General features: G+C 48.5%; 1 protein-coding gene across 2 annotated transcripts in view; it reads left to right on the top strand.

Annotated features, from left to right (window-relative positions):
* Positions 1–847: 847 nt before the first annotated feature.
* The window catches only part of LOC147030791 (CD63 antigen-like), a 29,856-nt gene continuing 14,561 nt past the window's right edge, over positions 848–16,142 (top strand). The window contains exons 1-6 of one of the 2 annotated variants that reach the window (XM_085875206.1): positions 848–969; positions 1,053–1,130; positions 8,402–8,590; positions 8,985–9,059; positions 9,157–9,246; positions 9,489–9,659. In XM_085875206.1, coding sequence (XP_085731332.1) covers positions 1,065–1,130; positions 8,402–8,590; positions 8,985–9,059; positions 9,157–9,246; positions 9,489–9,659 — 591 coding nt within the window. In that variant the 5' untranslated portion in view covers positions 848–969; positions 1,053–1,064. Of the gene's footprint in view, positions 978–1,052; positions 1,131–8,401; positions 8,591–8,984; positions 9,060–9,156; positions 9,247–9,488; positions 9,660–16,142 lie in introns of both variants that reach the window. The other variant, XM_085875207.1, reaches the window with a different exon arrangement.

Here is a 16,142-nt window from a genome sequence, read left to right on the forward strand (position 1 = left end):
CCAATACCCTTCATACCTCAAGTGCCATAAGATGCAGAAGACCTTGAGGCCCCAAAAGATCCTAAAGACTCCAAAGCCCAAAAAGACACAGAGGACTCAAAACACCCTGAAGAACCAAAATATCCGGATGACCCAAAAGACCCAAAATATCCCAAGGACCAAAAAAACTCAAAACCTTCCAAGGACCCAAAAGACCCAAAAATTCCTGAGGACCCAAACTATCCAGAAGACCTAGAGGAACCAAAAGTCCTCGAGGACCAAAAAGTCTCCAAGGACCCAAAAGACGAGACCCATAAGGCCCTGAGGACCTCAATGACCCAGAGGACCCAAAAGGCCCACAAGACATCTACGACCTTGTGGACCCTTTAAGACTCTACTGTAAATGGTTGAGCCTGGTGTTGGCTTAGTGGTTAAGGTGGCTGGCTTTGGGACCTTTAGGACCTGAGGTTGATACCCTGTTTTTCCTGTTGAATTAACACCAGGTGGGGTTGACTCAGCTTGTCATCCTGTGGTTGGTGAAATGAGTACCAGTGTACTGGGGTGATAACCATTTGGGGTAGCCTGTGTTGGAGTGGTGACCCATGCAGGACTGTCTGTACTCCTCAATGAAACTGCCTTGGTAGCCTTGTGTGCCTTTACAGCATGAAAGGAATGGTATTGTGTTATTATTATAATAATAGTTATGTTATTATTATAACGTTCTATAGTTATGTTATTTTTATTATTGTAAACTAGCTTAACGAATTCTTTTTTTTCTCAACACGAGGAATGAAGTGAAGTTATTGGGAAAGGAATACGATTAAAAAACCATGAGTGAACAATTCATGAATAATTAAATACGGAGTGGTAACCCCACCCATAGCTTTCGGGGTGTGGTTTTGTGCCGGAGAACAAGTAACCAGAGATCCCGACAGTCAATTCGGTTTCCAGATCGAAGTGTCGTGTTTTGCCGATTGTTCAGCGCAAGGGGTAAGCAGGTACATGAAAGCAGGTACATGAAAGCAGGTATACGTGCAGCAAACTTTGATGATTGACTGTGTGTGTGTTTTCAGATCACAAACATCATGACACTTGAGGGTGGAATGAAGATTGTCAAATATTTGCTCTTTGTTTTCAACTTTCTATTCTGGGTATGTTTGATTTATTAATCAGTTTCAGTTGGTTGCATTTTGAAACCTGAGTTGCACTTTCCTTGACATCTTCTTCCTGGCTTTGGAGATCATGGGACTAATTCACAGTCACCTTCTTGTGAATATGTTTGTCTCAAGTGGTAGACAAGGTGACTTTGTCTTCCACTGACCACTTGTGATGCCGTGGCGTGCAGCTCGAAATGCTACAGACATGTGTTTTGATGTACAATTTGTCATGAAATTGTAACCCTTGGTGGTTGGAGTATTTAACATATTAAATAAGTGTGTGTGTGTGTGTGTGTGTGTGTGTGTGTGTGTGTGTGTGTGTGTGTGTGTGTGTGTGTGTGTGTGTGTGTGTGTGTGTGTGTGTGTGTGTGTGTGTGTTTTGGACCCCCATGACACAATCAATACAACTTGTATTATCATCTTGCACCAACCGGCCACCTAATGGTCTACGGTTCTCTTCTATGCGTCTGGCTTCTTATCCCAGGAGGTACAGGGTTAATTGTTGTCCAATAGATCTCTATGTGTGAAGTAATGACCACAAAATGAAACGGTGGTTGTTTATGCATACTCCAGTATAAACCATGTTCACCCCCCTCAAGACATCTTTGACCCTGAAACTACTTTAGAGATCCTACGTTGGTAATTTTGTCAGCAGTTCAAATTGATCACGTCGTCTGGTCATGCTCACATTGTGGATGAATATGAAATAACGAAACCTGTCCTACGTATACAGTCTCTAAACCGGTCGTTCCACTTTCAACCTTTTATTTATTTTTTTTAGGTTCCTGTCAACTTTCCAAACGAGAATCCATGTGTGTGACAGTTTTGACTTGTATTTACATGTTTGTGGTGGGGATTTAAAATGACGCCCAAGCTGCTGAGAAGGGTGGAGTGCTGACCTGGTAGAGTGTGGGAATGTCCACGCTGTTGTAAACGACTGGGTTTGTGCAGAAATCCAAAATTGGCAAATTATACACCTGGTGTGTTATACGGGAATTTAAACTTTGACCTCAATGTGAAACTCGTGACTACACATAACAAGTTTGGGGTTTGGTGGTATTTTGCAACTACAACTGGGTTGCTGTTTGTCCGATCACCTGACGGGTTATGGACTTGGCGTGTCGGCAAAGCGTGTACAAATCTTCCATTGGTGCGGCAGTCATTGCCTTAGAAAACATCGACTGGATTGGGCATGCCATTGTGTGCACTGAAATTTCTCGAGGGCGTTTGGAAGTAGAAAATGTGGAAAGACAAGGTGTGGCAAAAAGATAATTCTTCACTGAAAGTCATTTATGAGCCAACTTGGTTCTTCATTTTATTTATTTTGCTCACAATTTGACAACATGGTAAAAATTCTGCTAACTCTGTTTCCAGAAACTTCAGAATCCGAATCTTTAAAATGGTTTCCTTGAATCCCATCCACTGGGGTGTCGGTCCAATGTGTTTGCCACAAGGCTACTACCAACCATTTTATATTAGAATACCATGGATGTAACCAAACCGACCATAACGACTGTATGTAATGACATGCGAAATGGTAGGGATATATTTAAATATTCGAGTAAATTTCTGGATATAACCTTTTTTGAAATATTCGAGTCAATTTCTGGAAATACTGAACAAACTTTTCAAAGTGAAATAAATAAATGGTTGAACATTACTAAGTTTTTGCTTTAATTGTTAAGCATTGGCTTTGATAGTGAAGACGACACCTGCTGGTACCCTAATGAAATGTTTATTAATTTCTGCTTGGGTCAGTGTTTTGTGCCTTCTTTTTTGTTGTTTTGTTCTTTTATCCAGAATGAGTTATTTGGGGGCTGCGCTGCCTTTTCGTATGGAACGTTTAGGCTGTGGGGGGGGGGGTGATCATTTTGACCACTCCCTCCCCCCTCCCCCTCAACAAGATATCAAAGATGGAACTGATTGACACGACATTTATGCATATTTTCAAAAATAATTTTTTTTAATAAATTTGTTATCAAAAGATGTGCAAGACTTCAAAGAAAATAGTCATGAAACAATATTTGGCAATTTTTGGGGGTTTTGGAGAAATCACAATTTCTACAGGGGAGGGAGGTGGCAGGAGTCAAAATGACCCAGCCTGAATAGGCTTAAAAAATCAAGGTGAAACAAGAAAAAGAGCAATTCGAGATTGCAGACCCTTGGCAGGACTTGTTTTGTCTGGTGTTTGTGAACTGGTGTTATTTAATTCATAAAAGACATAATTAGAACTGCCACTTTATAAATGTTGGCAGTGATGACTGGTTCAGCCATTTCAGATTTTTGAAGGTAAAAAAAAAAAAAAAAAAAATGGTGGCAAAATCATGTGACCGATGATGTCATCAAAAAACTTTTTGTGGACCATTTTATCCTGAGATTACCCTCAAAAATTTTCATACTGATCAGATGTAGCGTTCTACTACTTGCTGTGTGCCAAGTTTCAATTTTTTTTCCTTGGTGTGGTTTCAGAGACAGAGGTCCAAAACATTTTTTCCCTATTTTTCCAATACAGCTGCCACACCACGTGGCCTATGACGTCATCGTTAGTGTTAAAACGTTCTACATGAGTAGTCACACCAATGGTGAAAAATTCGTCTCACTCCAAGTGGTTGCGGAGAAACACACGAATGTTTGTTCGGACAAACAAACAATTAAACAAGACGACGACGTTGTGCAGAGCCACGATACTTGCAAAATCCATAAAACAAATTTGACCACGAAAATAATTGGCTCGTTGAATTCAGTGACCTGACATGCAAATCCTCTTCAAATTTCAAGTCAATCAGATGAAAAATTGAGGACTTTAGAAGTACCACCTCAGTTGTTGACCTATTCTCAAAAACAATAAATAGGTTTCTTCCTTATATTATGACAAACTCGACCATGTGGTGAAGTTTCTTGAAGATCGGTTTAAAATTGTGACCTGAACGCAATGACTGGACAGACCAGACACGGGACGGACGGACAGACCCGACGCGGGACAGACAGACGGACGGACAGACCAGACGCGGGACAGACGGACGGACGGACAGACCAGACGCGGGACAGACGGACGGACGGACAGACCAGACGCGGGACAGACGGACGGACGGACAGACCAGACGCGGGACAGACGGACGGACGGACAGACCAGACGCGGGACAGACGGACGGACGGACAGACCAGACGCGGGACAGACGGACGGACGGACAGACCAGACGCGGGACAGACGGACGGACGGACAGACCAGACGCGGGACAGACGGACGGACGGACAGACCAGACGCGGGACAGACGGACGGACGGACAGACCAGACGCGGGACAGACGGACGGACGGACAGACCAGACGCGGGACAGACGGACGGACGGACAGACCAGACGCGGGACAGACGGACGGACGGACAGACCAGACGCGGGACAGACGGACGGACGGACAGACCAGACGCGGGACAGACGGACGGACGGACAGACCAGACGCGGGACAGACGGACGGACGGACAGACCAGACGCGGGACAGACGGACGGACGGACAGACCAGACGCGGGACAGACGGACGGACGGACAGACCAGACGCGGGACGGACGGACGGACGGACAGACCAGACGCGGGACGGACGGACGGACGGACGGACAGACCAGACGCGGGACGGACGGACGGACGGACGGACAGACCAGACGCGGGACGGACGGACGGACGGACGGACAGACCAGACGCGGGACGGACGGACGGACGGACAGACCAGACGCGGGACGGACGGACGGACGGACAGACCAGACGCGGGACGGACGGACGGACGGACAGACCAGACGCGGGACGGACGGACGGACGGACGGACAGACCAGACGCGGGACAGACGGACGGACGGACAGACCAGACGCGGGACAGACGGACGGACGGACGGACAGACCAGACGCGGGACAGACGGACGGACGGACGGACAGACCAGACGCGGGACAGACGGACGGACGGACGGACAGACCAGACGCGGGACAGACGGACGGACGGACAGACCAGACGCGGGACGGACGGACAGACCAGACGCGGGACGGACGGACAGACCAGACGCGGGACAGACGGACAGACCAGACGCGGGACAGACGGACGGACAGACCAGACGCGGGACAGACGGACGGACAGACCAGACGCGGGACAGACCAGACGCGGGACAGACCAGACGCGGGACGGAGACGGAGATGGAGACCAGAATAACAAAATAGACTAACCAATATATTTGAAGAATCTTTCATTTTGCAACTCACAAACAAACAAACGAACCCAATACCCTCTCCTTCAGCAAGGGTAATAATTTATCATAATTGGTGGGGTAATGGTTAGAACGTCCTTTCTGAGTCTGGCAGGTTGGTGGTTCAAAGTGCGAACTAATCGGCCATCCGCTCAGCCCCATAATTCACTTTAGGAAGGGGTTCATCAGATAAGTGAATTGGAGGATTTGAGAGATGATCTTTGTGTTAAGACAGGGTGAGTGTGAGATATCAACTTGGTGCTAATTTCGTGTTCCAAGGATGTGTTCAGTTACCAAGCAGCCAGCTAGTGCTTGTCATATCAAGTTCCTTCTCAACAGTTTGGAATGGATTGCTTGCTTGAGTGCTTCAGCCACTTGGCAAGTGCTCTAAAATAAACTTTGTAATTGAACACACCCTTGGTGTTTGATTAGTTTTGGATCCTCAGGCCATTTCTGTGACCTTATTTATTTATTTTTCTCATGATTATCCTGCAATAATTGTGGCCTTGTTCAAATGTACTGTTGATCTTTTGTGTAACTGCATGCGAAGCGAGAAAGGTATATAATTTCAGAATGGTGCCTGGTGTACACAGTGGGCCTGTCCGTACCCTTTACAAAACGAGGGGAGCACCGTTTTTGTAAGGGTTGCAGTTGTTCTGCTCATGCATTGCTGTTTGTCGGTTGGGGCAGGATATTTTAATTTGGCCAGGATGCTGGGGATAACTCGCCTACTCGTACATACTCCATCGAAAGCCACTTTCCCATTGATGTGTGCTGCCGCTTCTGCATGTGAAACACCAACATGGCAGTTTATATTCAAGTTGGGTTGGGATTTGAGCCCAGGCTAGACAACTCAAAGGTGTATGTGCATACCTAGAGGCTATCCTGTCATGCCTAATCCATGCTTTATCCTTCAATGCTGAGTGTCAAGCAAGGAAGCAGCATGGCATTTTTAAAATCGCTGGTACGACTCGGCTGGAGTTCGAGCCGCTGACCTCCCAGGCTCAGAGTGGACCCTCCAACCACTGAGTCTGGTTTGTTTAGGTTGTTTGTTTATTATTGTACACCACCGCCTCCCTATTCCATCTTTAGATGCTGCGTGACATCATCGCCAGGTACCCGCCTGTGATGACATGCGCTGAAAGAGCGTACTCGGTTTTCACTCCATTCGTTTGTTTTCTTGTTTGTGCGGGCGATATCTCCGCCATCCTTTGAGATAGGAAGCTGAAATTTGGCCACAATAGTGAACAAGTGCTTTGGCCAAAAAGGTAATTTTTTTTCATTATCTTGCCAAAACCAAGTTTTTGCAAGATATGTTAGTCAGCTTGTATGTTTTTTTTTTTTGTTTGTTTGTTTGTTTGTTTGTTTGTTTGTTTGTTTGTCTGTAATCACGTATAAAAAATTCTGCAGAGCACAGTTATCATTGGAAATTTTTGTAACTTCGCATATCAGAGGCCTATAGAGGTCCCTTTCAGTGCACAAAATTTTGAAGGTCAAGGTCAAAGGTCAAGGTCACTTTGGCGCAAATCAGGGGAGTCGACGAAACCCTTATTTTTTGAGTAATTTTGATCGGATCGTCTTCAAACTTCATGGGAATATAGTTCATGGTCTGGCGCTCAGCTGATTAATTTTTGGTGGCGATTGGCCTTGACCTTCATGGTTAGCGCCTCAGGTCAAACATATTTGACCCCAAGGTCAAATTTTCAAGTTTTAGGAACCATATCGTGTAGTACCTCAAATTGAACACCTCGATGAGCGCTTTCTAGATATGTCAAGCTTGAAACATTATGACGTCATTTGGTGACGTTATGAGGCAAAAGCAAATTTTTCATGGTTACATGGTTACTCTGTAGAACGATTCTCATCGGAATCTCTCGTAGGCAGATATTCCTCAAGGAGTCGCTCCTGGTGGATAGCAGCTCTGTTCACCTCAGTGTGACCTTAAAGAAGTCACACGTGGCCACCTTTTGGCAAGATACGGGTCACCCTGCGGGTGACATTGGTTTATTAATTAATTGATTAATTATTTCTTTAATATCGATGAATTAATTAATTTTCTTTCTTCTCTGGGCAATATCTCGGGCACCTTTTGAGCGAGGAAGATATTTGGGAATGACCGTGAACGTGATTTTTGCAGTACTCATGTTTTTGCTTCATATACGCAACCTCGGGAGTATATAACCTGGGTTATTTTTTATTATCAGGAGTGATTGATGCAGCAGTCTGTAGCATATACACCGCCCAAGTAAAGAACGTTGCACGCTTGGAACAAGATTGCCCGCTGGGTGGGTGCCCTGCTAGTACTCTCAATGGTCCAAGACATTTTTTATTATGATGTGTAACAAGCATGCAATGACATGACTAGCATGACACTAGGTTTTTTTGAACTGTGATTGCCAATCATTACTACAATGGGATAGTTTTAAAATAAAGATTTTTTTGATTTCCATTTATTTACTTTGGTGTGGACTACTCATCCATTCTAAAGTATGCAGCACCTGACTGCTGGTTGCATAATTCCTGGAGCACAACCATGCTGCCTATGCAGCACTTCACTGAAGTTTAGGACCGTAATTTTTCGAAACATACGGGATCTAAGATCCACTAAGTGACGGAAGACAAGTCGTCGGTGTTAAACGTCCCATCTGACTGAAGTCTTGGTGACTTGAAGTACCGGGATGACTGTTTGTGGTCAGTGCGGCAATCGAACAAAGACTAGTCTCCTCAAATGTAGGTATGCCACTTGTCAGCCCTTGTAATGCTCAGTACTTTGTACATTATCACATGCAAGTCAATGACCGTTGGAGACCACAGACACAACACTGAGGAATTGAAACCAGAAGTGACAACATTTCATGGTAAAAGCCAAACTTGCTCCTGTTGCATCATGGAAGTACTACCATCAACAGATATTTAATATAGACAAATACTCTTAACCTGATATCCTTTGCTTGCATCACTTAAAGCTGAATTTGTCTCACCAAGTGATGCCATTAAACCACCACTTCCTGTTTTAACCTCAAGCTCTCTTGTTTGCCATCAGATCTCGGGCCTGATTTTGATAATTATTGGTGCGGTGGTACAATCTAAGGTGGGTGGTTCACGTGAACTCGGCCATAACGTTGGCTCTGGTGCACCCATTCTCCTCATCATAGTTGGTTCGGTCATCTTCATCGTCGCCTTCTTTGGATGCTGTGGAGCTGTTCGTGAGAGCCGGTGCATGCTGGGCACGGTACGTTGAGCAGGAAGGATCGAACTGACCTTGTTGTCCCATGGATGTTTTGAGTAACAGTAGCAAGTTTGTCTAAACTTCTCTACGTATTGTGCAACATTGGAGCAGAATGTCTGTCTCGAAGTGCAGAGATAAGTGGGATAATTAAGTACCTATTGAAGTTCAACTTTTGCTCAGGCATAATGAAAAATGAGGGGTAGATATAACGAGAGTTATTTGAGTGTTCCAGATGAATCTAGTGATGGAATGATAGCAATCATGTGTAAATGTGGTTGTATTAACGATTTGTGAAAATATCCTTGCATTGGTGAGTTTGCATTATCCTGTTGTCAGAGCAACCACTCCATCCACCTTCATTCATTATATTTATTCATTTACACCTTGATCATAACAGTTCATTGGCCTTCTGGTGATCATCCTTATTGTCGAGATCGCTGCTGCCATTGCTGCATTAGTCTACAAGGACAAGGTACGTGTTGCATACACCTGTTCTGTGTGATACGAGCCACCCTCCCCTCACCTTTCATAACTGAAAGATTAATACCAGGCCATCTGTATGTTGACAGGTCAAGGGACTAGTTGATGTGCAGCTGAAGAAATCCTTGAAAACGTATCCGAAACAAAACAAGAAGATGATCGATGACCTACAACAGAATGTAAGTATTGTTTGTTATTTTGGCTTGAAGTTCTCGAATAGGTATGTCCTATCGTCTGAAGATTTCCCATCATAGGCTTTTCCATACAAATGACTTCCTCTTGCCTCTTGAATTCACCAGGTTGTCAGTATAGTGTACACTCGTCGGCATTTCGGGTAAAATTGTTTACACGTCTTTGACGACACTATGAAAGTCTCTTGTGACGTCTCCTCTGCCATTTGATGTTCTCTAAACCTGAACAGATGCAGTGCTGTGGAGCAGCCGGTTATAAAGACTATGAAGACCTCCCGGAATGGCTGACAAAGAATGACGTCCCAAAATCCTGCTGTCTGGATTTGACCTCCAACAGCACGTGCAATGAGGGCGTAATACAGAAACCCCTGAGCGTTGCTGAGAAGAGCGTGTATACTCGGGTAAAGTCACTGTGATTCTTCATTCCCTCTGTCAGCTGCGTTTCGTACTGTGATATTTGAGAAGCATTAGCAACCGGATGCTCGCTTTGAAGCGAGGTATCGTGCAATCCGCCTGGGGAGGCTGGGCCCTCTTTGTGAACCCTGGGAGCCAGTGGGATCACATCCTCCAATGTATGGTTCTTCGTAGAACGTTTTTAATTTGAAAATTTGCCATTTTGAGAAGAACTCCAATGTGAAACTTTTTGAATGTATGGAATGCACTGAAATCTCAAACTCCACAATTGACCTCCCACATCAAAGTGCCAAGTGATTGGTTTAATTTTGAAAGGAAAGCTATTTGTATGAATTGCATTCTGGGAAGGTCTTTCATTAAATTATCTGATTTGAACTGTCTTGCAACAAGATGAAAATAACTTGCAATAGTCACCTGTACCCAAGTATGTTTACCCTCGACGACGCGACCACGACCTTCGAAAAGACGTATGAATGCTAAATGAGGTTTTCAAAAGAAATTTTTTTTAAAATGCACATGCCTTGGGTGTGCGTTTTCACTGACTCGGCTGATCATCAGGGCACTTTTAACCTGCCGTTGCTAGTGCAAACTGTGTAATACAAATAATTTTTGAAATATAATTTTTCAGCATTTAGACAAAAGAGTGGCAATTTCAAAATGGTTAACCACAATTATTCTGTTCCTGAATGCAAATCGGACTCGCTGAAATGTAGGGAATACGAGAAATATCCATGGATGAGGTGTTGGGTTCGTACCATTTCCTGTCAATACAATTATCGAGCAATAGCCATACACACACTGACGTGAGCTTTTTTGATGAGTTCAGGAGGGTCTCCAACTCTTTTGTTGTGCAGAGGCATACCCTTTCTTACAAGTACGTTTCCAAGTATTCTCGGCTTCTTTTCGAAGCTTTGTGAGCCTTTCTTGGTAACAATCATTATCTAGTACTCACAATATATGTTCAGGTTCCAGGGGTTTCTGTGCATGCTCACGGAGCATTCTGCGGCAGATTGTCATTTTGAAAGTCACATGTTTCCTAAGGGCTTGGAGAATTTGTAATCTCACTCGGTGTCTCCATACAAATCGATGTAAATATAGAATACTTCTCAGATCCAACATATATGTATATATATATATTGTTGCGGTATTCGCGCCCGCCGGCGTGCGGACGGCCACGTAACTCGAATCGCGGCACGTCGCCCACCGGACGGACAATCCAGTCGTGACCCTCTCGGACTAACGCCGGGAACCAGTCACGGGTGGACCTTTCGGTCTCACCGCGATCGAGCCAATCAGCCCCCGCGTGGGATAGGGTTGCTCGCCAAATTCGACCTACCTAAGTACCCACGCGGAGGGTAGACCGGGTGATCGCACCTCGCCGCAGGTCGACTTCGGACACGGGCCACGAAAGCGACCCGTTCCGTACTATCGGGATAACCGAGTGGTGTTATTCGTCGACCTCGACGGTTCGATTAATTATCGGGCGTATTCAGCCCACTACCAACCCTTTAAGTGAAGCAAGATGAGGATTCAAAGAAAGAAATGACGAAGCGAAGCGGGAAACAGTTCAACACAAAGCACATTTATTCGCGGCACACGGGAAGCACACATATACAATTCCACCAAATGCACACAGAAAAGAAAAACACAATGCAATTTACACAAAAAGCAAATGTAAAAGCGAAGACACAATGCAGAGCTAATACCGACTACCGAGCACACGGCAACACTTATACAATTCTACTTCACAGACGGCGCCGACAACACATACCCAAAACCAAGGAAAAGAATACCCTCAAAGATGAGGCGGGCCTGAGGCCGAGACCGGGTCGGGCCTACCCGTCTGGTGATGAGACGCGGAGTGGCGATGGTTCCTCAACTCCGCGGGCCTCGCGGGCAGTGTCTGGTAGGGGGTGGGAAAGGGGCCCCCTTGGTCGCACTATCTCAGCGCGGGGGGAAACAGGAGGGGGTTGCTGATGCTCGGGGTATAGAGGATTTTTATTGTCCCGCGACGAGCGTCTCCACCTCGGCCAGGTCGCGCTGTCGGCCTCCCTGCCGCAGCTCCCTGCACGACGCGAGCACCCCCTCGTCTGCCCTCGCCGCCTCTCCACAGCTGCGTCCCCTCCGTTCCGACTCCAACGCACACGACGACCAGCTCCTTCTTGCCAACTCCACCGCCCGCGAAGTCTTGACTCTCTGTTCCCTCGCGACTCTCCTACTCACTGGACTGACGAACACGGTCGCTTTTTATCAGCCCCGTAGCTTCGCCCTCTCATCTTTGACCCCCTCCCTTCGACCTTTCACCTCGCTCCCCATTGGCCCGAGAAAAAGTGGGCGTGAATGCTTTTTGATCCATAAATTTGCATATATCGATCGCCCTCCAACGCCCTGGGGGCGGTGCCAATTCGCCCCTCGCTCACCGATTGGACGGCAAAAAGTGGGCGTGTGTCGTTTTTGATCCGTTTTTGAAGCACAAAATCCGTGATTTTGTACACGCTGTTCGGCGCGCGCCCTGCACGAGTCCAACACCGGTACCCACAGGCGGCGCAAGAACGGTGGCGATGCGACGGTTGCGAGGTGTGACGTGAAGGTCGTGGCGGTTGTGGTGAAGCGGTGGTTGGTGGTGGTAACAATGGCGGTTGGTCCAAATTAAAGATAGTAAAAGAAAAACGGCTATCCTGAAGAGTCGCAGCACGCATAAATGACATGTATTCCCACTAGACAACGGGTTTGGGCCTAACTACACATGTACTTACCGAGATACCTCACCTAAGGGACCTGAATGGTGGTTTGCGAATTTGGTAACCACAACACTACCCCTCCCCTTTTTACAGACTCGTCCCGAGTCGTCAAATTTTCGTGTGCCATCATGTGTAGTTTTCCCCTAGTACATTTTACCTATGGATCCCTGAGTGCGACATTCATGGTATTCGTGTCCCCAAAATAAATAACCTGAGGGCTGAGTAACTACCGAAACAAACTCACTCACACGGACGACTTAAATAAAATTGCCGGCGCTAGACAGACATGCCGGGGGGCGCACTCATATTTACAGTACATCTTAACCTTAACTTACAAATTTTACACTAAACCATGGCCCAGGATCATTGAACTCTGCAAAAAGAAAGCAGTTAGCAGGGAGCCAGGCTGCCCACATGCAGTCTCTGGCTCAAAACAATGCAGGTGACAGGGAACGTGGCTGGCTGCTCACACGCAGTCCAAGGTCTTCCCTTTTGAACTGAACGCAGTGAACCACAACGGTGCATGGGCTGCACAAACGCAGTCTCCGTGCCAGCTCAAGTGGCACACGCAATGAGCACAACGAATGGATGGATGAATGGATGGACGCAAACACGGTGCACGGGCCGCCACTGCAGGCCCGTGTTGTAGCTGCCAACAGGGCAGTTCTTGCAGCTTGCAAACTGTTGCTTTGATCCTGGCGCACATGGAAATGAACAGGGGGGGCAAAGCAAAAATTGAACGGGGCTGGTGAACCTGGGCAGTGGGCATGGCATGGCAAAGGTGAGCAGGCAAACACAGCCCGCAGAAGAAGGCCGCTGCAGGCAAACACAGCCGGCAGACGAACTGGCCGGCACAGGCCTCGAAGAAAAACAGCCAGCAGATGAACTGGCCGGCACAGGCCTTGCAGCACACAGCTGCCGATGAAGTTGGCCGGCCTCCGCCTTGAAGCAAAACACGGCCAGCCGATGAAGTTGGCCAGCCTTTGCCGGTCAATGGAGGTTGGTGGAGGGAGTGCGGTGGTGCTGGCCACTTGGAAGACGGGCTCGGACCTACCTACCTGTCTCCCTCCCAACTATCGCCTTTGCCTGTCACTGTACATACCCACTCCCTTAATTTGTCAAACCCCAATTTAGCCCCAATTTAATTTTTTTTGTTGTTTTTATTTTTACTCCCCCACTATAAATCGTCCCCTAACCCCCTTTATCGTCCTTGTTCGGCTAACCTATCCTGTCACCTAGCCTACTCCCAACCCCTACGTTCCCTTCCCAGAGGGGAACAAGGGAGAGCTAACGTCCTGTGCCGAGGCCCAACGAAGCCTCAGAATGGCCTCCCCAGAGTTCGGCGATCTAACCCAAAGTGGGTCCAGCGGCCCACAACGAGAGCGAGGGGATGGATGGTGCGGAGGGGTACATCTCCTAATCTACCCTATCCATTTAACAGTTAAACTACCCCGGGGCTTTCAACAAGCGCCTCTCGCTTAAACTATTGGTTCTAACAACCCAGATTCCCGTCGCCTGTGTTGGTGTCCTCACAATTTCGGGCCTCGCCCCCCAATTTTCTCTCCGTGCCCTCACACGGTCTCCTGGCTGGGACACGTGGCTCCCTTTGGCAGGCACGACCCTCTGCCGATTCTCCCGCTATGGCACCCCCGGCACTACACTGCCTCCGAGCCTACCAGCTCCCTAACACCGGGGAGTGCCCCCCATGGCACCTCCCCTGAAACGCACACGTGGCAGGCCGGCCTCCCGGGCCCCTTTCCGAGGGTCACCCGTGCCCACAACACTGCCCACGCGGCTAATGGCGCCCCGGGCCCCCGCACCAAGCAGGCGCACCCGTGCCCACTACTCTATCCCGGCCCCCCATGGGCCCATGGCCTACCGCGGCCGACTAGCCTGGTGCCCGGGGTACCCACTCAGCGATACTCACCTTTCGCAGCCACGCTCCCAAGCCCGTCAACAGGGCTCCTGCACCCCTCCAAATGGGTCTCGAGCCTACATTCACACCAACAACAAAACAACCTCCATTTTTCAATTTGACTAACCCAGCTAACTCACTCTACACTGACCCCGGGGTCCCTTGGGCGGGAGTCACTCCTCCCCCCAATCACTCATCGCACCATGCATTCCCCATTCGCTCCACACACACAGACCCGCTGGCCTCACTCACTCACCAAGCACATGCCTCACAACTCACCAACTCTTCAACACACACACCGCTGAACTCTGCCATACTCCTAACTACATCCCCTAACTAACTCGTGCTCCCACGTCGTCCCTTAAACTATAGCACGTTCCTTTTAACACTACGTAGCTAAACTACGTCCCCTCTACACACTCACCAGTCTGTCTCTGTCTCCTAACTCAAAAATTCATTTTATTTCCCAACCTAAATCTGGCTACAATCCCTCTAACTAATCCATTCCACGGACTCCATGAGGACTTACCCCTGCCCCATGAAGTCGGTCTAACTAAGCTAACCCTTCCCCCTAACTAGTTTTCATCCTGTGCCCAGGTAAGGGGGTCTTCCACCCCTTGCCCAGGAATCCTGTGCACCCGAAAGTGAGGCTTGTTTTTTTTTTTTTTGTTTGTTTGTTTTTTTTCATGCGCAGCACCTGCGCGGCAACTCGCGCACTTTGCACCTGCCCGTGACGTCATGCAGCTGCACGTGTTCCTCGTCCCTCCTTGGACGGCACCATCCGGCAGAGATACCCCTCCTGCCGGATTCCAACCCCACGTGCAGCCATGACGTCACCGTGCGCATAAAAAAAAACACAAGCCCCACGTCTCGAGGGGTTCCCCACGCGAACACATGTGCTTTGCCCATTGGAGCTTAACACACACGCCCGCGTGGAGAACCCGTCCGGTCCAAATCCATTTACCTGCCTAAACTTTGTCCGTCCGCGGGATCGGCAAATCCACCGCTGGCGTTTCCGGACCGGGACTTCACTCTCGCAAGCGAGCACGTGGCGGTCTCGTGCGTTGCACAGCACGAACCGCGTGCTCACTGCTGGGCGAACCCGGCACGGTCCCCGAAATAGCTACAGCCGCTACTCGGCTTTCTTTCCTCTGTCGCCGTCGTCGCCATTCGACCCACGCACACCTGCGTGTTACGACGCACACAGTCCACTCCATCACATTCACACCGGGAGATGCGGCTGCGTGCTCCCGCATGCCAACCGACATCTCCCTCACATACCGCTCTCTCACACACACGGTCTCCCTTGCACACAGCGACCTTGCACACGGCCGTTCACTCACGCGTGCCTCACTACTCACACAAACCATACTACTCACACACGCGGGGGAACTCAACCGCTGTTCCTCATCCACACACCGTGCCTCACTCATACACGCGGGGGCACTCAACCGCGGTGCCTCATCCACACACCGTGCCTCACTCATACACGCGGGGGCACTCAACCGCGGTGCCTCATCCACACACCGTGCCTCACTCATACACGCGGGGGCACACACCCGCGGTGCCTCACTCACACACACGGCGACACTCACACACGGTGCCTCATCCACACATGGCGTGCTGGGAAGCACGTACTCCGGCACCATCGCCACCACACCACTCACACACGGGGTCGCTTCCACACACGGGGCCGCACTCACCCGCGGTGCCTCATCCACACACGCGGGGGCACTCACCCGCGGTTCCTCATCCACACACGGCGTGCTGGGAAGCACGTACTCTGGCACCATCGCCACCACACCACTCACACA

This window comes from Eptatretus burgeri, chromosome 3, assembly GCF_056783735.1.
Source record: "Eptatretus burgeri isolate ZD-2024b chromosome 3, Ebu_testis_v1, whole genome shotgun sequence".
NCBI classification, from domain to species: domain Eukaryota; kingdom Metazoa; phylum Chordata; class Myxini; order Myxiniformes; family Myxinidae; genus Eptatretus; species Eptatretus burgeri.